Genomic DNA, 26,164 nt, shown 5'->3' with positions numbered 1-26,164 from the left:
TATTATAGTTTATATTTTTTGGGCTAGCAAAAATACTCATCCTTGGTTAATGTCATGGGTAATGAATGGGCTATCAGACTGCAGAGTTATTTTCAGAATAGCTATGTTTAGTGTTTCCTAGAAATAAAATAGTAGGAAAATAGTATCAGGATGGTATAGTCCGCCCTTATGTACCTTATCTTCATAATCTCTAAGCCACATACTTCTCACAGAGAATATTTTACTAATGAAACTACTGGGAAGGTTTCCCCCCAAATTTTGACTTGAGTCCTTAGTCAAACTTTCAGTCTAGAGCTGAGATTTAGATAAGTTATTTAGTTAGTTACTCCTATAGTAGTGTAATCTGTTGAATATCTTGTGAGATTTTTCCCTTATGTTGTAAATTTTTAATTTTTTAAAAAATGTTGGATTAAAAAAAACGTTTAAAATCTCCGGCTAGATAAAGTAGTATAAAATGTAGTTTTTTTAGTTGTTATCTAGGACAAAATTTACTACCCCCATTCATGGAGAGTAGAATACTGTAAGGCATGAGTAGTTTTATTAGACAATATGTGTAATTGGAAGTAAAGTGTGTTGTACAAGAATTCAGCATAATGCTTCTTACATATTTATTTAAATGAAGATTTAAAAAAATAAGGTTCCTGGTTTCAACACTCAGGCAAGAAAATGAAAGAATCAAAGCTTTAGGAATTCAACATATTTTATTACATCTGTAATGTATAGATTGTAATTTGCCACACTTTATATATGAAGATCAAACCTATTTTAACATAGTTTTTCCAAACAACATAGTGATTTGGGGAGGAGGTTTCAATCTAAATTAACATCTGTCCTTATCTTCTACCCTAAATCATTCTTCTCTATATGGTAAACTGTTGAATGGTTATGTAAACTCCAGTGGGTAGAACAAGTCTTTCAGTGTTCCTTATCACTCTGAAGATAAGATTTCATCTTGTTGATATGCAACCTTAGGCAAACTGAAAGGCCACACATTTGAAGTAGTACAAATGAAGATTCAGAATTGCTTCCCCACAGTACACTTAAGTAGACACAAATAGAAGAGGTGCAGGTATTAAGTTCTGCTGCTTCCATACATATTATGGATAACCTATACAGGGAATTTCAGATTTGCAATAACCCAAAGTCATTAAGAAGGGTTCGTGCACATTCAGGCATGCATACATAATTCATGCTAATTGAATACATTTATGTGAGCATACATAAAATGGAAACAGGTTGCAAGTTATTAGAGGAATAAATGAAATTGGTGCTTATAGCATGTGTTTTATGCTTCCTTCTAATTTAAAACTAGATCATTAAAGTATAAAACTGGTTTATAATTGCTGTAAATATGACTAAAATGTGTGTGCTCCCCAGCACGTGTTTAATCTTTCTTTCTTTCTTTCTTTTTTATTTTTAAACATTTCTTCTGTTTGAAATCTTTCATTATGTCATATCATGATACTACAGATTTGTGATGAAATGCCTTCTAAATAGGGATTTGATATAAAGTGCCACATTTCGTTGAGCTACATTTATTCTAAGTGGAGGTTCATTGGAAGAATGAGATCAATTCCATTGCCGCTATTGCACACTGCTACATTCTTGCTGTATTATTAGACAATTTAAAAATGTTTTGTTACTTAAGGCATTAACAAAAAAAAAATCTTTCCCCTCCAATATTATGTTGAAACAAGTAGTGTGTATATGTGGGTGTAGGAGTAGGGGGTATGGGTGTGCATAACTGTTTATGCATCTTAAATCCTAAAGTCTAAAAAGGATTTTTTTTAATCATGCCCAGTGGTTTCTATTATATGAGGAAGGTTGCAGGACAGATGATATAAGGCATCTCAGCAGGGCCATGTGATGACTCTGAGGAAGTATATAGTATATGCAATATTTCTATTAAAGAATACACAGTGAATGTATTAATGTTTTTCTTTTTCCTGTATTTAAGTTAGACATCATTATATTGTTATATCTGTGAACTACAATCATTTTATTCCTCATAGGGCTGCTAGGTAGATAGGTGAAGTGTTGTTATTAATGGGGGAAAAAACAACCTAACATAATATCTGAAAGTCACAAAATACTTTGTGGATGGACTGAAGCTTCATAGACCACTTCCACAGACAATCTGTTTTAAATATTTTAAAATATTTTTACATTTCAAAATGTAGCGTATTTTAAAATATACTCTAGTAATTTCTTATTGTGTCTTTTTCTGTTTCAGTTGAAGAGACAAAACCTACACAAGAGCAATGGTGAGATTGTAATTTTGTTCTGTGGTCAATGAGGTAATACCCTAACAGTTTACTTACTATAGGAAATAAGAGTTATCCAATTTTCAGAGTTTATTTTTTCTATTTTTCAGTGGTTAGCTCATGCCTATTTATAATATTAATAATTATTTATTTTATCTTTACTTTTGTGTATTTAAGAAAAGTTAGAAAAATATAGACTTGGTACAAAGAGCATGTGATGTATTCTTAACCAAATTTAATTGAATTAAGACTGTTTCCTTTTGGTGTGCTCTTCAGTTTTGTTTTTAAATGAAACAATCACCCCAAGCCTGCCAAAATTACTACTGCAAGATTATCCATGTAGTAATTATTTGCAGGCTTGTGTTAGTATGCTATTCTAAATTTTGTATGACTGAACACCATTGCAACAGCATTTGAAATAACTATCATGATACTCTTCTAATACCATGCTACTGTCTAATATCAACTGTTGATGTTGATGTTTTCCTTTGTCAAGTTGTTTCTACAATATCTAGATCCTTTTCACCTTTCCTTAAAAGAAAAACTGAATCCCAAGTGACTTTCCCCTTATTCTGCTACTGCATTGGTTGTTGTCCTTCTTCAGTCAGCCCAACATGTTTCAGTTTAGGAACCTTACACTTCCATTAGACAGATTTCTCTCTATTAGAAATAGTCACTGTAAGTCACTATAAGCCTCCTCTGATCTTACAGAAAGATACAGGTTTTACAAGCAACTTTCACTAGGGCAGGGTGGTGATGGCACTGTATGTTGGGCAGGACACATGAGAATTTCACTAAAGCCAATTCAACTCTTGAAGGTTGAACCTGCCACAAAGTACAATTTCTAATTGTTCCATTTTGTTGTTGTTGTCAGATTGGTTAGTAATAATCCAGTGCGATGTGCCCATGAATCTGATATCTAAGCTAGAATATCAAGAGTAGTTAAAACTTAATTCCGGTATATTAATCCTTTTGAAGTATGTCATGAAAATATTGCCAGTAGCTGTCAAATTACATATGCGTTCTGAATATAGTCAGTTTAACTGCAGGACTGCTCCTCTCCGAAGAGCTTAGTATCATGTATACCAATTCAATTTATTTTTATGTCTCATCTTTCACAGTTTCACAAAATATTCAACAGTAAGAGACAGAATAATGAGATAATGCTTTACAGAACTGCATAAAATGACTTGCATACAGATAGCAAGGCAGAATCAGAAAGGTGAAGATGGACATGAGTTAAAGAAAATAGAACTTACAAGCAGCAGGGATATAAATAAGCATTCTTGCAAACTCATTATGTGAGTTTGCAACAGGGAAAGAACAGGGAAAGGTGAGGGAATAAGAGCAAGTATAATAATATAAGATATAATGGCAGCAACAATATAATATATAATACAACAATAATATAATATATACTAATAACAGCAAAATAAGAACAAGAACAATAAGAGTAAGTACAATCATTCATCATCAGTCACAGATTAAATCAAAGAATTTTGTTTAAAGGTGAGCTTTGTAGAGAGAATTTGATTGTGCAGCTCTGGAAAGAGAAACTTAAGAAAGGTGCATGGGAAGGGGTCCATAGAATTTCAGTAACCATGTAAGAAAGTGAGAGCGTGTAGCTGCAAACAAAATTAACCAAACTGACATAGGCACTTCTGCTGGGGTAGTTATGTCTCCATTGGAGGTGTTGTCAAGCTACATGTCTTCTGAGGCCATGGTTTTCTCGCAATGCTCACTGACTTAATTATGCCAGCAAAACTTTGTAATGTAGACCAAGCCTGAGTCAAAGATTTGCAAAGCTGTTACATTAACTGCATAAAAATGACACTCAAGGATGAAACAATTGTGGCAATGAGGCATCTTAAAAGAAGAAGATAGATGAGTAAAGAACAAAGCCAAGGGCACAGAGCCTTAAACCGTGAAGAATGAAGGGAGATGTAACGCCTGAAGGAAATGAAAAAGGTTTCAGAGGTGGAATCTAAGCAGGAAGAGAGAGCATCAAAGAAGCTGTTTTCTTGTTTGAAGGGTTCAGGAAGGATAGAATAAATAATCAGCATTGTCATGAAGATAAATTAGGAGAAGAAAGAAGGATCCGTGTCCACTGTAGAAAATCAGGTCATTGATCACCTGGAGAAGAGCTGTAATGTGAAAGGGTCAAAAGCTAAAGCGAGAGAGGTCAGAGAGGCTGATCTCTGAGAGATGGTCAGAGGTGAGGGAGAGGCCATCTTCCCCAGACCATTCTGAGGAATAATGATAGAGAGATAAGATGGTGATTAACAGGCAGAGAAGTGTGGTTTGAGATGATTGCGATCTCCCTCTGAGAAGGAGTTTCCTATGGAAGCAATGAAAGAAACAAAGTTAGGGATGCAGAAAATGATGTGTGAGGTTAGGAAGGGACATTTAATGAAGTGAGACCTGTAGGAGCAGGAAGTAGTGGGGGAGGAATACATTTAAGATGAGAGTGGTAATATTTAATGTTTTTAGAGAGAGGCAAGGATTTTGGAATGTCTTTTATTGCATCTACTCCATAGTTGGGATAAAGTTAGACAAGCTTTTGAATGTAAGGCTTTCTTCTTTGTGTGACCTGAAACTACTTCTTCAGGTATTTAGGTGACCTGAAGAAGAATACCTTGCATTCAAAAGCTTGTCTAACTTTATTGCAGCTAGAAAGTTAGTTCAATAAAAGATATCTCCCCAGAACGTCCTTGCCTCCCGCATAATTCCTGGACCATCATGGCTATAACAGCGCTCTAATATCTTTAAAGAATTCAAATCCTGCACAAGAAATACACTGAACGCACTACATCATTCTTGCTGTAACTTCTTTTACCTCATGAACAAGTCCATTGATGAACTTGGCCCCAAAAATGAGTGAAATGCTCCAAAAGCTTCTTTTTTCCCCATTAAGTACTTTGATTGGTTAACAGCTCTGCTGGGGCAGACCAGCCCCCCCATCATTTACTTCCACATAAGCAGAGGATGAGTCTGCCTTTCCCCATTAAATTTTGAGATTTGGAAGATGTCCACAGGGATATGTGAAATCCATCAGCTATTAAGCAAGCACCTTAGCACTGAAATGACCGTCAGTATAATCATTCATTTAAAGTTAAAATTCAGTCTGCTACAGACTCAGAGACTTTAATGCTAGACAGGTCATTACTATTACTTTGTCCAACCTCTTGTGGGACTAGCCAGACAACCTCACCAAATAATTGTCATATTAAGGCCCCCATTCTATGTAAGTTGCAACATAACTTAGGAAAAGAGGTACAGCCTTGATTTAAAGAGTTTGCATGATCTCTGCAGATTAGGAACATTAGAAAGTTTGCTCTTTACTTTAGGCTGAAGTGTTAGGTTATTTTTATAAATAAGAAATAAATAAATGACAGTGCCTATCTACTGGGGCTCCACTCCTGGACTGGCTGCTGACTAGGGTTCAGGAGCCCAACCCTACTTCCTTTGCTCCAGGAGCTCCTGCAGCCAAGCTGGGTCCAAACATCCTGGCACCTGCCTTTCCTTTGGATTAAAGCAGCAAGGCCAAGAGAGGTGCGTGGGGAAACTGCCTCTGTATACACTGCCCAGGCTTTTGTACCCTGGAGAGGTTACTCCAGCTTCTCTTTATCTTTCAAGCGAGGATTACATTCAGCAAGCCGATGTCCCACTCAGTGTAATTCTGTTGTCTCCTGAGACAGATGCCTACTACTAAGCATCATTTACATCTTATGGCTGGGCAGTGAGATGGATTTCACCTAGCAGGGGGGATCAAGATAAGGGAGTCTTTGCAGAAGGCCCACGTAACAACCTTTGCTCAGCTGCCTCATTTGTGAGTTATGTTTGATCATTCTAGATTGAAAGTGACTATGAGAATGAATAGGATTTGATATTGGCTCCCGTGATTGGCATGTACTTATATGGCTGTAATCACAATTATATTAATATAATTGCATCTACTCTAGAGCTTTTACTAGCATAGCTATAATGGTAAAAAAATAATCATGCCCCTAATCAACATAGCTGTGCCAATAAAACTTTTAAGGGCAGAGCAGGTCGCAGAGAAATTCACACAAATATAATGTCTTTCAGCAATTAGAGCAGTTGCTTACATGGAAAATAATTTATTGCTTCATATTCAAAAGGGGTTAGTAACTTTGGAGGCCCAGCTCATGACACCTTAAAGAGACCCATTTTTTCAAGAGTGCGTGTTTGGTAGTTTCTGAAAATCAGGATCTTTTGAACAGCTTTAAGGTTGTCATTCAAAATCTAAGCTAATCAGAATCACTTGTCTCTTTGAATATTTAGGCCTTCATGTATTTTATTTGTCAGATTTAGTCAGATGCATTTTTTTGTCCTTTTTGAAAAAAGAGTTCATTGTCTAATTTTGCCCTTCTGTTCTTTTCTCACCTGTTCAGTTCCTCTCAGGTGGAAAAAGTAAACTCCCCAGCATAAGACCAGACAGGTCTTCATTTACCACCTCCATATGCTGTGTTAAGCACTGCACTAATCCATTGAAATTGTTGGAAAATACCAAACATGCAGACAACACCTTGTTACCTCACTGACTGGCTGACAATCCACTGTTGGTCATGGCTTCAAACTTGTAAGTTGTTCACCCGTAATTTTCAGAGATATACTGATTCCATGCAAATGACAGCTTGAGATGTTTGTGAGACTTTCTGCCATAAGACTGAGTCAACAGTTGATCTTAGATAAAAAGCAGGTGTCAAATGATGCATATCTATGTTAGGAAGCTATGCAAAGAAGAAGCACGCCAAAAAAGATAAGGCAGTTTGTGGTAGGAGCAGAAATAGGAAAGCAAAACTAGTCAAACTGGAGTTTGCAGACCTCTAATGCCTATGTGTCTGTGCAATCTGTCATAACCCAATGATTTTTAGTGCCTCGGCACATTGGAATTTTCCCACCACACGGAGCTTTCTTTGCACGGTGGATTTCTCAGCTGCAGAGAAAAAACTCCAGTGCAAAGAGCTCCCGCCACGCGTATGCAAATTAGTGTCCCACTATTGGTCAATTCTAAATTATTCCTACGTGGCGGCTAGCAATTGGCTCGCTAGCCGTATAAAAGGTTAGAGCAGTTTCCACCCAAGTTGGAGGACTCCACAACCATCTCGTGGGGAACTCTAAGCGCGCTGTGGAGCCTAGCAAACTCCGCGTGTGTCTTGGAGGAGGACATAGAGGCCTGATCAGCTTCTAGCCACTCCCCGTCATAATGGAAAATTTGACTTATCCCCCATGTTCAGCGTGCAGAGTCGTATATCGACGACTCGGTTCGGTTCGGAAGAGATCTCACTTCTGTTTGTTTGTGTGCAACTGCAACTCAAGCAAGTTTCCTTCCTGCACTGTGACCATCGGCAGTGTAAGTAAAGCTTTCTTTGTACAACCAATACACTTCCGTGCCTAACTCTACTCCATCGTGGAAAAACCCCACCTGACGGTCCGGGCTACTGGCCATAGCCTTAGACTACCCTTGGCTCCCACATGGCGTCACGAACAGGATGTAGGGAAGACACGATGGAGTTAGAGTTAGTGAGAAACTGCCCTTGGCGCAGTGGAAAATGGCACATAACAGACGCCGAAGAATTAGAGGCACATATGCTTACCATCAGATGGGCGGAACGGGTAAAAGGCCTATCAGCGGCTACTTTTCACTGAAGGGAGAAGAGAAGGAAGTACATCTTCACCCCGGAGCTTTCGGGTGTGTGATGGGTGGAGAGCGGCTCCTATTTAGATCCCGAGAGGAAGGGGGCACCGTATCCTCCGTCCGAGTGAAACCGGTGGGCGCAGTAGACCTGACCCTCGACCCAAAGTATACCTGCTGCCTGCGATATTTGCAGGAGACGGAAGACCAGTTCACTCCCCAAGCAGTGTTGTCTAGATTGAGGAGCCACGAGCTCCCGTCCGATCTCCGTGAGAGTTTGGAGACAGAGGGACGCACCGCAGCTGAAGGGGCAGCCCCAAAGTGCGACAGGGGGAAAATGTTAAGTGCAATGGTCCATGCTATGACGACTCTAATGCAGGAAAATGCAAGTTTGAAAGCCCAGCTGCTCGCAGCTGTTCAGGCGGCTAAAGATACGGCTGTGAAAGAGGATCCTGAGATGCCATTTCAAGATGGCACCGAGCAAGAAGGGAGCCACACGGAGGAGCCGGAAAAGACGGGCGGAGCCTCAAAAGAACGAGCGAGAATCTGTCCCGCGGTCCCACCCGCTGAAGTGACATCGCCTCCGGCGGCCCCGCCTTCTTGCCACAGGGAGGGAGCATCGAGCGGAGGAGAGCATCTGCCCCTCCTACCAGAATCAGTAATGGCTCTAGCAGCAGTTCGCCCTGTGACAACGACCTGCCAGGCAACCGATCCACCGAGTGCAGCTTGTACTACCACCTATCGTGCTCGTACTCGAACTGAGTTGCAGGAACTGTACGAGTAGTCAAAAATCAAACCTGAAGAGACCCTAGCCATGTGGATGGGACTCCTAGTTGTGGAATTTGGGTCCGATTTGTTGGACTTAGAAGAAGCAAGCTTCCTAATCTGGCGGGCCTCGTGGAACAGAGGGCATGCCATTGACATCAATACAGTGACGTTCAACACTCATTGGCCCATTCTGCCTCCGGCGCTTGCCGCAGGACAAGTCGGTCAGGAATCTCATGCATGGCATGACGGACAGCTGGAGAAAACCAGCACGGAGCAGTTTTTGCTGGCCATAGTCGGGATCTCGTACTGTTCCTGGAACCCCAGAGCATGTGTACTGGGACTAACACCATCCCAGCAGAGAGGGCCATGGCCTCACCGCTATCTGCAAAATCCTGGAACAGTTCCAATAAATTTAAACAGCGTGAAGGCCTGTGTTGAGGTCTATGGAGGAAAGAACACTGTTGTCATCCCGATTTTCCTCAACCCAATGGTTGGTCAACCTGCAAGCAACCTTTTACGCCAGCTTTCGTGATTGCGCATCCTGATGAAGTCAAAAACACCCAGTGACTGGGAGCATCGATCTACTATATACCCGATCGAAGCTCAGGGCGCAAGCCATAGTGAATCTGATCATCAACCGTTGCTGCAGAGAACGCCCGAAGAGCGAATCATGTTTGGATTCCTCATAAACCATTCTGGGTTCACTAAACGACAACTCCGAGTCCTGGGAGACGCAGGCCAATGGCAACTGGCCTATGAACTGGGTTTTCAGTATCCAAACAAGCTAGATGACGACTCCTCGACTTTGTCATCAACGTTTTCATCTTGCTGAACGTGGATAAAACCCCGCGGTGTTTGCCATCCACTTCCACGTTGGTTGTATCCACGAGCGTGCAGGAAAAAACTCGTCCAAAGCGGAGCCGTGCCCGAGCACCTGTATTGTGTGCTGTGAAAAAGCGGGAAGTGGCAACAAATCTCGCTGACTACCCTATCGCGTGCGGTCCCATGTAAATATTGTAATATAGGTTAATTTATCATTTTGAGGATTTTTCTTTTACAGGTCCAGGACTCAAAGTGCATGGTAGAGGGAAGTCCAGAGAGAGAGAAGGAGAACATTATTAAAGAAGCGAGGACTTGACTTGTGACTTCGCCATGATGCCTGCTGAAGTCCTGATAGTTGAATTTCTTGTTATGAATATAATTATGTGTCTATGTGTTAGTGCCGGCCATTATCTGAGTCGATCCTTAGAGGACGAACTTATTTTGTTGTCTGAATTTGTGTTTAACCGTTTAACTTATGAACCAGCTGAGAGAGCTCATAACGACTCAAGCGGCGCGCATGTGGTTTAAAATTCCAGCTGTGCCATCGGCAAGGGGGCATGTCATAACCCAATGATTTTTAGTGCCTTGGCACATTGGAATTTTCCCGCCACACAGAGCTTTCTTTCCACGGTGGATTTCTCAGCTGCAGAGAGAAAACCCCGGTGCAAAGAGCTCCCGCCATGCTTATGCAAATTAGTGTCCCACTATTGGTCAATTCTAAATTATTCCTACGTGGCGGCTAGCAATTGGCTCACTAGCCATATAAAAGGTTAGAGCAGTTTCGGCCCAAGTTGGAGGACTCCACAACCATCTCGTGGGGAACTCTAAGCGTGCTGTGGAGCCTAGCAAACTCCACGTGTGTCTTGGAGGAGGACATAGAGGCCTGATCAGCTTCTAGCCACTGCCCGTCATAGTGGAAAATTTGACGTATCCCCCGTGTTCAGCGTGCAGAGTCGTATATCGACTACTCGGTTTGGTTCGGAAGAGATCTCACTTCTGTTTGTTTGTGTGCAACTGCAACTCAAGCAAGTTTCCATCCTGCACTGTGACCATCGGCAGTGTAAGTAAAGCTTTCTTTGTACAACCAACACGCTTCCGTGCCTAACTCTACTCCGTCATGGAAAAACCCCACCTGGTGGTCTGGGCTACTGGCCATAGCCTTAGACCACCCTCGGCTCCGACACAATCAAGTAAAGAAAATGGAAATCCCGTTCCAAACACTTGAGTAGGACCATAGAAAAGTAGGGCTGGAAGGAACCTCACAAAGTCATCTAGTTCAAGGCAGGATCATCCCTGAGTAAACTATCCCAATCAAGTGTCTGTCTAACCTGTTCTTGAACATTTCCAGGGATTGAGATTCCAAACTTCTATAGGGGCTGTTTGTTTGTCCCCTTCTGTCCTTCATTCACATTCAATCTATGCTTCATTCATCTATTGAAACAGATTTGGTTATAGAAGGTGGTTATGCTTTGTTCTAATGAGGCATTTAGCATATCTTTTACTGTATCTCACATTTAATACAAGGCCTAATGCATACGTATACAGTTTTAATATACATGGAACATCCAGTATAATGTGTTACAATATCTAATTACAACAGAAAGCCTTTCCTGTTGTGCTGTCATATCAATAAGCTAGTTCAAAATCTTCATATGCCACAGCTCTATTTTTTCCAGATGCATCTGAGTTTGATATACAGCTACCATATCACTAGTAAGAAAATAGTGTTACTATATTACCTAATAATAAAAAGCCAAACTATTAACATAGTTGCACTAAAAGCACAATGACCCTCAACATATAAATTCTGACATGAATTATTATTGTTTACACAGACCTCCCAGCAGTCTACTAAGTGCAGTGTGCCACTCAAAGTTTATAGCTATGCTGCTTGAGAGAAATACTTTTATGTATAAAACTGTGTTAAAATGTAGATTATAAAAGTAACAGTGCAGAAATAAGTTCTGATTTGTGCTTCTCTTCATACTATCATCCACTTTAGCAAATCAGGATATACATCTGAAATGCTAAACCTGAAATCAGGGTGCACAGTATCAGTGCACCCTGGCTAGAGGACTTCCTATTTGAAAGAGTCCATCCCCTTAAAACTACCCTAAACTACTTTAACACTTGCATTCTTGCTCAATAGAGAAATGGATAAAATATAAACTTATCAGACAAGCTAATATTACTTTCTTTGGAAAAGACAAGATTCTGTTAGGCTATAAACAAACGTCACCAAATGAAGTGGACTAGTTGTGGTGGGATTTGTGGCCACCACAAAGGCCAAGGGGTGCATCGCTATAGTGGGGAACCTCAGCTTTCTCTGCTTATAAAGGCATGCCTTGGAGGTTGCCTGGCATATGTCTCAGTAAGAGGGGAAAGCCAGGCAGGTACCCCTGGGGCTTGAGGAGCCTAATCCTGCATAGGAATTCCTGGGGCACACAGGATCAGGCCCTGCAAGCCCTGGGAGTGCCTGCCTGGGGTGGCTGGAGAGTGCAGGTACCTCTGGGCTACTGGTGCTTGCATGCCACAAAGCAAACAGACGTTTGACCCAATACAGCAACAGAAATAATTACCGCCTTTGTGATGGTCATAAATTTGGGGCATTTGTGGTGCAACAAGGGGTACAAATGTCTGTTTGCTTGGCCTTTGTGATGCCATAAAAATTTTTATGGTGGCACAAAGGCGTTGTCTGTTTCTACCCTTAGATAATGAAGTTGCATCTGAACAGTGAAAGATATAAAAGACCCCTTTAGCTCTTTGATCTTCATACAATGCTTTCAATATCTGTTCACCTATATCTATAGGTTCTTTACCTGATCTATGAGGCTGGGTCTGTTGATTTTAATTTTGAAAAATTAATTGACTTTGTCTCGATACCGTAGGTCAAGTTATGTGGCTTAAAAGTGAGAGGGTCAGTTCAAGAAAGCAATGATGCCTCCTCTGCTATTCAAAATTAAAAAGATCCCTTATGAACACCTAAATAGCACTGTGATGCTTTTTATGATCTTGCAGAAAGGGTCTTAGTGTGTTTCTTAGCCATCCACCATCTGATGGAACAACTTTTAGCTTTTCTGTACCCTGAAACTATTAAATCAAAATCTGAGCTGCTAGATCCTATAGAGAAAAAAATGGACTGAAACATTCTCTGTATCACTCTTACTTTCCATGTGCATAGCCCATTTAGGTCCATGTAATAAAAATTCTCATTAATGGTAAAAAAAAATGTAGGTAAAGAGTTTTTTGGAAATGCAAAATATTTTTGCAACCTTTTTGGATTTCAGGCTGGCCTTTGTGAAAACAAAAGTGAGTTTCCTCAGGTGTAAATTGCCACCCTACAGCCCCAAATCTGTCTTTCTACAAAAAAGGTGACCTTTTACAATGGGTCAAATTCACAACTGGCTGTGGATAGCTGAGGTTTTTACATGTGAATACACATGAATTGAGGGGTAATTTCCTCAGAGTTCAAGTGGCAGCCCTGGCTCTCCCTATGAATCACCATTGTTTCAAGTGCAAACTTCTACCCTTTCCCATTCTTACTAAGCCCTTAATTCTAATAAGTGCTGTCACCAGATCTCTCTGCATTTTAACAGTCTTCTGAGGATAACTCCCACTACCTTCAGCACACAAAAGACTTATTCTTGTTTATGGGAACAGAAAGTACCTCACTCCAGGGGTGAATCTGCTAATGCCTTTTCTTAACTGCTGCAAAACAGCTCAAGGCAAAACCAAAGCAATTGCTAACAAGTCTGGAAAACATGATTCTTGTATTTTATGTCGTAAAATAATGTTTGTTTCAGTCTATCCTGATTAATTTTTAAAACTTCAAGTCTGGGCTGCTCATTTGGATAAAATGGATAAAAAGCTGGTTAACTGATAGATCACAAAAAGTAATTGTGAATGGGGAATTGTAATCCAAGATTCAGGGGGAGGAGGTGGGTGAGGGAAGGGATCTTGTGTAGGGATAAATTCCTGGTCCAATGCTATTCAATATGTTTATTAATGATCTAGAAGAAAATCCTGGCTCGTCAAATTTGAAGATGAAAAGGAAATTGCTGGATTGGTGGAGAAAGGTCAGCAATGGAGAATAATCAGGCTTGGTAATGTGGGCTCATTTGAATAACATATTTTAGTACAGCTGAATACAAGTTCATACATCTAGGAATAAAATTGTAGGGCACCCTTGTAAGACATGGGACTGCATTGTGGGAAACAATGACTTTGAAAAGGACTTAAAGGGTCACAGTAGATAACCAAGTGAATATGAACTCCCACGGTGATGCCATAGTTAAGAGATTCAAAGCAGTTCTTGAACATATAAGAAGGGGAATAACAAGTAAAGGTAGGGAACTGTAACCTCTGCATTCAGTATTAGTGTGCCTTTTAGTGGAACTACTTTGTTTTGGCATCCATACTTCAAAAATGATGGTGAAAACATTGAAAGGATTCAGAAAAGAGTTTTAAAAAAGACTAGAAATCTGAAAAAAGAACAACCTCACTGCATGAAAGTAAAGAAACTTTCTGTGGTTTATCCAACTGAAAGTTAAGCATCAACCAGATCTGCAAGTACCAACAGGGATGGAGTTGAGATTTCTGACACTAGAGCTGTCTAATTTAACATAAATGCCCATAACAAGATCTCATGTTTGAAAGTGAAGTCAAACACATTCAGACCCAAAAAGCACTAAAATTCTACTAACAGCAAGGGTAATTTACCACTGGAACAACTTACCTAGGGGTGTAGTGCATTCTTCAATACTTGAGGTTTTTAAATGAAGATTAGATATATTTCCCATACTTCCCATAGATATACTTCAGCTGAGATTGTAATTATGGGTTTGCCCAGAAAATATTCAGTGAGGGTTTTTGACCTGTGTCCTGCAGTGGGGAGCATATTAGATTATCATAATCCCTTCTGACTAAAAAAATATAGCCCTTTAGGGATGCTGGCAGACATGGGAGGGAAAAAAGAAACGCGCTTTATCAGAAGCAATAGCGCATTACTTTGACTTGGCTCTGCAGGGTCTGTATAGATTGGGCACTTCAGCACGGCTTTTTGAGTCAATCAGCTATTAGATAAAAGCACTCAAAAAAGCCCCACTGGAGAACCCAATCTATAAAGATGTTGGGTGGCCAGGTCCAACTAATGTGCTGCCTCTTCTGGGCATATACTGGGCTTAGCACGGGAGCATGCTGAGTTTAAAGTCAAGCGCCATTAGACAGCTGTAGACATTTAGAAATAGATGTTTCTTTTGCATAAACTGATGGGGTCAGTAATATTCTTTATGGTTATGCTTGAAAAAGAGCATGTTGATTTTTATCAGAGGTTTCAGAATGCCATAAAATATTTAAGAACCCCCAAATTTGTTATTTTTGTGAAGTTGGGAGCTGAGGCTGAAAACAAAGCAAGTACCTTTTTCAAGCCAGCAGTTTATCCCAGCCTATCAAAGAATTTCCCTGCTACTATCTTACAGTAACCCTCCCCCACCCCGCCCATCCTGCTCTTCTGACATAAAGCCATCATCATAGTTATATGTAGACTTACTATAGATGCCAAAAGAAGGGGCTATGGAGTCTGTTTACTTGACACTGAAATTGCCATTCCTTTGTTTCCTCCAGTACAGAAAACAGCTCAGGGGCATTGATGCATACAGATAACATGTGATGACCAGGGCTGTGCTTGTCACAGCAGTCATAGAGGTCAAGGAAACCTTGAACATAAAGAAATTCTGTAACTTTCAGGATGTGCACTGCCACCCCACCAGAGGGGAGAACACATTGTAGGGTTACCATACAGCTGGGTTTTCCCAGACATGTCCTCTTTTTTGATCCTTCAATCTCTGTCCGGGCGGGTTTTTAAAATCTAATCAAATGTCCAGGACTTTGCTCAGCTCAGCTGTGTGAGGGGAGCGGGTACCTGCCGGCACTGGGAGAAAGTGGGGTGCATCAGGGAAATACCTAGCTGCCCGGGGGCAGTGGAGATGTCCAGAGGGTCTTGCACCTACCAAGTTCAGTTTAGTTTCTCTGCCTCAGCACAAAAGGCACTCCCATGATCCTAGAACCTGCCTTTTTCTATCTAGATCAGATATGGGGCATGGGATTGCAACTTGTGGAGGGGGCTGGGTTGTAGGCAGCATCCCACTGTGTGAAAAAGGTTGCGGGGGGGGGGCACCCAGGAGATGAAAGGAGCAGGGGGCTGTGGCTTGGAAGTGAGGGACTGGGGACTGTGGGTCCAGAGTGCGGGGCAGGAGTGATGGGCACCAGCAGGGAGGGGGGAGCTGTGGTTTGGGAGTAAGGGGTGCCAGCATGGCCCAGGTGGGTAGGGTAATGCAGGTTGGGAGTAAGGGGCACTGGTAGGGCTAGAAGTCCCAAGGTCGGGAGAGAGGAGCCACAGCAGGGCTGGGGGTCTGTGGCTTGGGAGTGTGGGGCAATGCAATGGGCAGGTCCAGGGCACCGTCATATCGCTGCCCCTCACAATCATGTACCCTTCCCACCCCCAACCCCCATGCGCATGACAGGTGTCCTCTTCTTTGGAACTGGAAATATGGTAACCCTACACGTTGGGCAATGGGAAATGTACTTCAGCCAAATATGGAGCTGTATAGGAGAGAACAGAGATATTAGGTCTTCAAACTACAACTTGCTTGAGACATCTCAGTAAAAATGCATTCAGTGAGGTTATTTATTTCTTGTAAGTATGCTGCAAGCATTTGTTTGAGCCTTTTTGTTAATATTGCTTTTTCAAAATTGTCCCATGAAATTTACTAGAAATTACTTTGCCAGCATGATAGTCTTACCAATGAAAACACCAATGTCTGTACATTTGGACAAAAAAAGCTTGATTTACCAATGTATACAAATATTTTGAAATAGGGATGCTGTTTTAGAATTTTGCCTTTTTCTGAAAAGATTTCATGGGTTAAACAACTACTCTTTGAATTTATTGCTTCAGGGAATTAGATTGGTTTGGAAATATACTGATTATATTTTTTATTAAATATGACATCTGTTATAAGAAAAAAAGAATATAATTTTGAAGTGGGTAAAGAGATTTAAGTATTGGCAAGAATCAGAACTAAGAAGTCGAAAGCATATAACTGCCTAACTCACTAAAATGTTGAGACTGCCATTTAAAATAATGACAAATAACTGGTGTAAATATACAACCACATTGTTAACTCTCATTTTTGTCGTAAACATTAAAGGGGCACTGAATATTTTTACAGCCGTTTTTTAAAGTTCATTCTCCAAATTAAGAATTATTTCATGCATTGTGTGGGCTTAAAATAAGTTTCATTCTGTCTGTTTTGAAGACTTTTTAAATAAAATGATGGTAGGTTTTTTTTTCCTTCATTAGCTGTTAAAATAATAGTAAGGGATAAGTAATGGCTTAAACCTGAAAGCACCTGAAAAAAGTATCAACAAATATGGAAAGGTAGAAAGCGAACTTTCATTTACTCAATGAAATGAATGACACATGTCTATGGACTTTTAAAACTGATTATGGGCATGTTATTACCGTCAGTTGAAATACTACCACTGAGCAGTTGCTACCTCTGGAGTGGAAATAAGCCACTCTTCCTCTGTGCCATACAGAACACAATGCATATTGAAAGTGAGAGGGGAAATATGACAAAATATAATTAAGCAAAGTGGAATTTTACAAGGCCATTAAGTTAATCCCTGAGCCCTTGAATAAAATAATTTGAGGGATGGTTTTGAGCTGACAGAGTAGACGAATCCATTTTCATATCTACGATCACACGTTGTCTCCAGTAGTCCTAGTACCCAACATGCTGGTGCCATGACTCCGAACCAAGGGAGGAGTGCCACCTACTGCATCACTAGTAGCACTTCCCACAACACCTTGGTTTGGTTTCTTTAACAGACACCACCTCCAAGTATCAACCATGTCCAGTCCTGCTTTGTGTGTGAAATGTAAATGTATCAAATTCAAAACCCTGGGTAACCTGGCTGTGTGTAATGGTGATTACTGTACAATGGCACAGAAATGTGTGTTAAAGGCAGAGTGATTCTTTTGTTACCATGGGCACTGGATTCATAACTCAAAAATGCTAATTATAATAGATTGCAATAAAAGTAAAATTAATAACTCCCCATGTAGCATTAGTGTCATCTGCCCTGGATTTGAACTCTTCATTGCTATGAGTGTTCAAATACACTGCTACTAACGATTTCTTCATAGACACACTAATAATTGATGTAATATTTCAGTTTTATTCCCATAAAAATTAGAAATGTCTATAAAAATATTAAAGCAATAAAACTCTTCATGCCTCCCGCTAAAAACTCCACAGTATTTCATCAAAGTCACTCAAGCAAAAAATTTCAATTATCTGTCTATAAATATGGATGAAATAAAAAATAACTCTCATATATTTGTCCTATAAACTCTTCTGTTCATTCTAGAGTGATAAAAAAATATAACTTTCTGTATGGGGATTTCTTCTGACAGCTTTCCTGGGAACAGTAAAAACAAAAAAAAAATTTTTTCTTGTTTGTTTGTCCCCTTCCCCAAAATCGGGAAAACTTCAATTCGGCAGTTAGCTAAATCTCATTCAGTTGAGTATGTTGGATGAACCTCATCTAGAACCTCTCTCAAATATTCAGAGTGTATAGATTTGTCTTCTCAGTGGTCATCTGGCTGATGGGATAAATATATTCTCTCTATGGAATTGGTTAACACCATAATATAAGGTCCTCTTCTTTATGCATAGCATATGGCAAAAGGAATATCGAAATGCCGATTAAAATATGAACCTGCAGATTTAGGTCTGACAACCTGGATTCATGCTCTCAGTGTGCTGCTGCAAAATGTGAATGATTCAGACCATACATAATTCATGCTGCACATCAGCAAAATCCTCCAAAAACATTATCTTAAAATCAGGCAGAACTGAAAATAACAGAGAAGGAGAGAAGAAAATGCAGATTGCATCATTTAAGAAACATCTTGGCAATGTTCGGCTAATTCTAAGGTTTCATTAGAAAAAGGAAGTTCCTCTCTTTCCATAGCCACAATTCAGCTGCAGAAAGGTGTGCTGCTCCTTTAGTAACAGCATTATAGAAAACTATCTCCAAGCAAACAGCAGCAAATCCTCCCACCAGACCCTATTCACTCTGTGGTCTGATTGTCCAAACGGAACATTTATGCCCACAAAATCCCACTGGTTTATTAATTCGGCAGTGGATGCTTCTTTTTGGAGCCCTCTCAATGAGGCACGTGTTTCAACTCCTTCATCTAAAATGATGGCAAAAATTATTCTGGATGCTACACCCTGGTCTTCACTGCAAAGTTAATATTAGTTGTAACTCTGCCATTTACCCTAAATTAGCTCTTATCCTTGAACTAAAGCCTTTATGTACAGCAAGTTGCAGTTTCTAATTTGAGTTGGCTGGCCCAAAAGAGGGTATAGCCGAGAGCCCAAAAGTATGTGCAGCCCAGGAGATGTGCAGCCTCCAGGTCTGAACATCTAAATTAGCCTGGCCAGGGTGCAAGCACTCTCAAATCACAAGCATATCTGTCTTACTCTTTTTCCCTGTGTCTACCCACATGAGGATATATTCTGTAGTTTTGGACTGAGATGCTCTTGGGCTCTTCCCCAGAGATTTATCAGTATGGGTGATAGGGGTGGGAGAGCAGGCTAAAACTTGGATAAGGCCCTAGGTTAACTGTGTGGTGAAGGTATACCCTGCATGACCCCAAATCATTGACTAAATTGACTACTGCAATGTAGCTGCAGTCCAGCACAAGTCAACTTTTGTTAGTCCTCCATGCCTTTATAGAATCATAGAAAACGAGGGTTGGAACGGACTCGGGAGGTCATCTGGTCAGGCCCTCTGGTCAAAGCAGGATGATACTCAATTAGATCACCATTCATTTCTACCATTTATTGTGAAAAATCTGCAGCATCTGCTCTTATTCTAACACTCAGATTGATAGGATGCAACTCTAGTGAGGCTAGGGCCACCCCTTAATGAATACAGTACCAGTTTAAGCACAGAAACCTGAGTGGCATTTTGCAGTATGACTGCTCTTACTTGAACCAGGCAAACTTGAAACAAATAGGTGTAACCCTGGCACTACCCATGTGCCACGGTGCTACCTGCATGCCACGTCTGAGTCTTGAGGTGCCCAGTAGTATGAGCCTCACTTGTCTCTCCTAGGAGCTGAAATGGGGCTTTGCAGCTGGGAGGGCCCCTTTTACACTTACAAACCCTTTGCAACCACCAATATAATTATTTACAAATATTTAATTGTATACAATTTAATTATATACAGAATAAGATATAACTAAAGCAGGTACAAATGACAAATTCCTACCAAAATAACTTTATATACAGTACACAAAAGGAGCATTGGTGGTGTGGGCATAGTCACTTGGGTGTGCACTAGTGCTGTGCAAAGCTTCAGTCGTTGATTTGATTTGGAGAAGATTTGACCCAATTTGGCTTCCAAATCTCTGAATCTGAATCAAATCAGGAGACCCTTTAATCTCTCCAAATTGAATCAGAAACCTCCAAATCGATTTGGAGAAATTCAACAATTCGGCCATAGACACAGCTTTATGTGTTTTTTCTATGTACCTTGAGGTCCTCGAGGTATGTAGAAAAAACATATAATGCTCTGTCTATGGCCAAATCGCTGATTCTCTGAATCAGAATTGCATCTTCAGATTCAGCTGAATCAAATTGGGACAGTGATCCGAATCAGCGAATCACTGTCCCCCGAATCAGGCTGAATCCGAATCCAAATTGAATACAGCCCACTTTGCACACCCCTAATGTCTGCAGAGTTCACAGACTGATAACCTCTCAGGTGTGATATAGGATAAAGGAGAAGCGTAAACAGTAATTAGACATTGAAGCACTAATAAATAAATTGCTTAATATTTACAACATGAGCTTTTGGTTACTCATTTACAAACGCTACTAGTGACATTTATGCACAATGAATTTACACAGAATCCCCAGCTCCTCCCACCGCACCACACCGTGGTGAGTCCTTCATGGCTGGGCCACATCAGCTCAGCCATCACCGCACTGCTGGCAGCTGCTTCCACATCTGGGTCCCTGCAACACACAATGTACACTGCCCCGGCTCATCGCCCCTGCACAGTGGGGTGTTCAGCTCAGGCTTCAGGCCAATGCATACACACTTCCCATGGGTGAACACACGGGTGCGCTGGGTGTGGCTGTCACAGCCGACGCCTTCCCTTTAGGTCACACACACACACACACACACACACACACACACCCCCCCAATGAACTCGCCCCAGTTTAACGAGTCTTGCCTCCCCTTGTCTGAGCACTGGGATGGGCTTCCACAGCTACACACTCTTCCCTTAATCGAGTGTAGTTCTGTAAGTGGCAAAATGCATGTCAGCACACAGAAAATATCAGCGGAGCACTTTTGAACTAAAGCACTGCTGAGGTGTTTGCATTCAAAAGCTCACCACCGCCATTTTCTCAGTGCACATTTTGCTGCTTATACAACTGCATGCATTGCAGCACCGGGTGCTTTTCAAAGAGCCTGGCACTGCATTGCATACATGCATAAAAATGCCCACGAGGTCTGTGTCCGGGACTGTTTCATTTTGTCCTGTGTACAGGGTCCCCATTGGAACAAGTTTCCTTTGCCCTAGTAAAGGGTCTCCAAAGAGACCAGCCTTGTCATGGGACACCCTCCGGTCTGCTATGCGACCCTTCAATGTCTGTTACATCAGGAAAGACCCATGTTTATAATTTTCTCGGTCCTCTTTTCCCATTTCTTTCCACTTGTTTCTCCACTCCTTGTCCTCTCAGGCATATTCTTCCTCATGTCACAATATCCCTCCAGGAAGATGAGGCCACCTCATTGCTACAAAATATACTACTCTGCTCAAAATACATCAAATCCTAACTACCCACCATAGGCCTCAGATCAACAAGGTACTTAAGTGCACAGGTAATCCCATTGACTCCAGTAAGACTATTCATAAGCATAAAGTGAGGCATGGTCTAGTACCTTGCAGAATTATGGTCCAAGAGAACCTGAATTGTAATCAGTAAGAGGTCTGTCCCTCGTGCTGACTGTAGGTGATGAAATTTGCTGATGACTCTCCTCTCCAAGAGAACAGTAGTAGGAGCCCAATGCTATTTGTAAAAGAATTCAGCAATCAGGGTAGGATCTCTTATGTACACTCCTCTCCTTTTCTTTCCTCACATGGTTTATTCTGAAGATTTATCTTTTCTGTTTATCATAAATAAATATGCAGGTTGCTGGAAGTGCTTTTATATGTCATGCTTGTTATTGTACTTGGGAACAAACTGATGCTTTATTCTCTTTCACAGCAAATTGTCACTGAGTATAGACTGTGCAGAGCATCGAGTTTCATGTGTTTTCTTTGTTTCTTTGCAGAAAAATGAAGTGACAGGTGCTTAGCCTCATTTTTCATGCTAGCTTTGCCATGCCATTTTCACCAATAATGAAGGCAGCTGCCAGAGCTTGAGGAAATCAGGCGAAAAATTCAGCTGGCAGGTAGACCCAGTCACTTTAAGAAATGTAATCTTGTGTTAGCAGATGGTAATTAAAAGGCAGAAGAAATAAAATTTTGTCTCAGTTTTCTGCACTGTTACATCAATTAAATCGGCAACCAAAATGCAAGCAGAAAATATAATTTATTTTATATGGCTACATGATATGATTGTATGCAAATTTAATTATTTGTTTCGCAAAGATTATACCACGTTTTTTTAAACCTAGGCAAAATAACTAATCATTGCCAAAGAAAATGGATGAATAATTATTCAACTCCAGTCTCGAGGCCTTGCACATCCTACATGTATTTAATATAATTTTCTTCTTGTTTTCCATGTACTGGTAACCCCAACATTTGGCTTCAGATTTCAGCTATTTATTTTCCAGCTTTCAGTAATATCAGTTGTAATCTCATCAGTCTCAGCAATTCTTAAATATAATTGGAAAACTACTTTACTTCAGCCCTCAGGAGGCCCATCCTGTTAAAAGAATAGATCCAGAAACTCCAGGACTGAACCTGTTATATCTGGTCAAAATTTGCTGGCAAGAGTAGTCATGCTCTTGTAGGAAAATAACATTTGACTTAGGCAGGAATCCTGAGTTTTTTCCTCTGTTCCCACCATTTTCAAAACATCCCACTCCTTGAGGACAAAACATGGCAATTCCTAAAACATTATTTGTCTTTCTGACTGCTAGAATCATGGGAAATGTGCAAATCAAGAATCTGCAAATTTGTTGAAGTGTGAAATAATTACATAATTAAAGTTCATTATGGTATTGACAAAAATGAAACACTACCTTATGCCACTGTTTCCATTACAATCCCTAATTTACAGGGATTCGTAAATTGATTATAAAAATTATACAAGCTTATAAATTACCATATAAAGCTGGGCTGGAGATTTTTCTGAAAGTCCCCTTGGCCATTTTTAAATGTATAGCGATACGTAAAAGGGAAAAAATGGATAGCTTCAGATGCTTATTTTGTGCTTCTACTACTTTATATATGCTTTGTTCTCGATGTTCAAATCTTGAGCCCTTTGTATGTACTTTGTGTAAAATCTGACAAATACTTTACTTAAAAATCATGGTTTCTGTCCTGTGGACCAGTTCCTGGTTGCCAGCAAGCACAATAGTCATTTTATTGTTGTGTTCATGGGATCAGGACCATTTTTGCAAACATTTTAAAAAAAATTTAAGCACTTAGGGTGAACAAAGACGCAAATGCAGTTCATGAGAGCTGGACTGAGCAAGCACATTTTAACACTTCAGATCAACTGTTAAAATACAACCTAATCTGGGCTAGAAAAAAAAAAGCCTCCACTAAAAAAGATGTAGAATACATCAGAGTATTAAACTCTAATGATGACACTGTATTAGATTTCAACTACACCTAATGATTGCATTCAGACTAGTTTTGCTTTCAATATTGTAATAATCCCCAAATTTTTCCTGGGATAGAATGTATTATGGAATGAATCTGTTTGTGACTCTGTTGAATGATACACATTTTGTTGACAAAAATTAAAACTAATGCAGTTAAATTGAAAAAAAAGTGATGTGATACTTTTGGAGACAACCTTATCCTTTCTTGCCAGGAGTGGATAAAACTGTTGTGAGTGACAGCATGATCACTGGTTGTGAGAGATGGATAGAGACCATGGTCTCTGTTCATGCAAGGTTGCACAGAGGTACCTGCAGGTACAGTTTTGGCACAGAGGGCTCCTACAGACATGCGGAGAGCTTGGTTTGACACGCTAGAAAGCCAGTGCATCGCAGCAGACTCGATTAATTGAGTCTGCTGGAGCCCAGAATTTGACGCGCTCCAGCAGCCTTCCACGTCACATGTACACACTTGTCCTTGCACTGAAAAAATGGTGTCCTTGCACTGAAAAAATGGTGGCAGGGCACTTTGAAATAAAACATGTTCAATGAGCTTTAGTTCAAAGCGCCCCACCACCATTTTTTCAGCATGGGGACACTGATACACGTGACCCATGGGTGCTTTTAATTAGCACATCTTGCTAACTAAAGCACCCAGCGCTGCATCCCAGAGCACATGTGAAAATGTCCAGAGTGCAAATGTTTGGCAGCCCTGATTTTATTTTTAGAGACAAAATACCTCTGGGTCACAACTTCTAAACTGCGTGAGGTTACTAGTGATTTAAAGCATTGCCATCTGACAGCTGGGGCCTGTAAGAAATGAGCTTTTAGTCTCATTTCAGTAATTCTTAACTAGGTGTCCTTATCACGAAATAACCTTGCTATCCCAGTTGCTGTTAATTGGTACTGTTGGTGACAATCTCAGACTGAAGGTGAAGGTTTGAATGGAAATAGAAATCAAAGTTGTTCTTGGCCTTTGGAAGCTAAGGTGGTCATGGATGAGGTCCATCTGCTGGGTAATACGAGGAAGCATAAAGAGAGGATCTCAGCTGCTAGTGAGGTGCCTTTCAGAATCACAGCATTTTCTAAAATATTAAACGGTAGCTAAAACGCGCGGCGTTCCAGGCCCAGAGCACAGGAGCTAGTGCGGTCTGTCTCTTAATTGTTACTATATTCCAGGTTTGTATGTAGATTCAGTGCTTATGTAGATGAGGGAGCACAGGTACCAGTCAGGGCTGAGCACTTCGCAGCAATGTTCTCAGAAAGCTGCCATCGTATTCCCTGTCTCCTAGCATCCAGGCTTACAACATGCTTGATATCCCATCCCTGGTTCTGTGTCAAACAGAGATCGCTCATCTTCCCAAACTGTGTTGTGGTTCTGAAACAGGGACAGATCTTCACTCAAGCCTTAGGCTGAGACCACCACCTTTATTTGTCCATGTGCCCTAAACCAAGCTGGCAAGGGTTTTTTGGGTAGATGTGATCTCTTTTATTAGACCAACTTAGTAGTGGGAAAAAAGTTCTGAGCAAGCTTTCAAGCGCAGTCACTTTGAACCATGTGTTTAAAGGTTAAAGGCTAAATCTTATCTCATCTTCCCTATGACTTAACTTTTAACTTCCTAGCGCTTGTCATTTTGTATCACTGTTGTAATGAGGTTTAAATTCTATTGTATTTAATAGATTACAGATGAACACATGGAATAAAGGAATAAATGAGCCAAAGAAAATGTGAAAGAAACCTTCCTTATTAGGTCTCAGCTATATTAGGTTGCAGTTGGTGATGTTATTTATTATTTCTCCTCCTTTTGACAGCCACTATCATTGTACTTCAGTAGCTAGAAAGAGTCTTGCTCTGGTAAGCTATTCTCTTTCCCTAGACACTAAGCATCTTAGCTTTAATTTGTTTAGTCACTGGCAGTGGCAGGCCTTAGGTCTGGAAGTCATGTTTCTACTTGGCTATCCCACACGTAACAAATATGTAACCAACTACCTACTAACTCGTGGGACAGCCGGGGGGAGATCTTGTCCCAAAGCCCCAGGGCTGCTACCTTTGCACTCCACCAGCCTCTGCTAAGACCATACTTTTTTTTTTAAGATGGGGGTTGAGAAGGGGTTCTTCCCCAAAAAATTAAGGGTCCCTTATGTGCAGGAAAAAAGGGTATCTCAAGTCAGCAAAATGTCAGAGAAGAAGTGAGTATAAGAAGCACAAGGTCTGGAAATCATAAAGGCTAAGCAGATGCAATTAATAGTTTGAAAAACATGATTGGTATTTTCAAAAGTGTCTAGTGTTTCTTGAAGCACCTGAAGGAACCCCTGTTATTTCAGAAAGAACTGAGGAACTAAGCTCCAAAATCAGGCTCCTCTAAGGTGTCCATTTGTTCAACTGCAATCACTGCGCACGTGCGTGTGTGTGTGTGTGTGTGTGTGTGTAAATCTTGCCATTGGTTTCTGTGGCTTGTCACTTAGAAATCCTTCAGAAAAATCATTTCTCCATCTACAGCTCCTTGAAGACAGAAATATTGGATATAATTTAGAAAATGGCTGATGGCAAAGGGAAGGTGGACTGACAGTCAATTCAGAAGAGCTAAGAAACCTGTTCAAGAAGAGGATAAGATGCGGAGTGGAAGAATAGTTGAAAATCAGTTTGACATTTTCCCTTATAATACTTGCCCTCAGTCAGTTCATGCAGTAATAGTAATTTCTCAGCAGTGTGTCAGGTACATA

At 40.6% G+C, this 26,164-nt stretch overlaps 1 protein-coding gene across 9 annotated transcripts in view; it reads left to right on the top strand.

Annotated features, from left to right (window-relative positions):
- The window catches only part of LOC109280665 (uncharacterized), a 596,100-nt gene that overhangs the window by 489,657 nt on the left and 80,279 nt on the right, over window positions 1-26,164 (top strand). For 6 of the 9 annotated variants that reach the window (XR_009455566.1, XR_009455562.1, XR_009455565.1 and 3 more), the window contains one exon: window positions 2,234-2,264. Coding sequence is in view for 2 of the 9 variants with exons in the window: in XM_059714622.1 (XP_059570605.1) it covers window positions 7,841-8,707 (867 nt within the window). In the remaining 7 variants the exon portion in view is untranslated. Of the gene's footprint in view, window positions 1-2,233; window positions 2,265-6,679; window positions 10,616-26,164 lie in introns of those variants that run through there. The other 3 variants (XM_059714622.1, XM_059714623.1, XR_009455567.1) reach the window with 2 other exon arrangements.

Source organism: Alligator mississippiensis, chromosome 11 (genome assembly GCF_030867095.1).
Source record: "Alligator mississippiensis isolate rAllMis1 chromosome 11, rAllMis1, whole genome shotgun sequence".
NCBI lineage: Eukaryota > Metazoa > Chordata > Crocodylia > Alligatoridae > Alligator > Alligator mississippiensis.
This window is presented reverse-complemented; position numbering and strand designations above follow the sequence as displayed.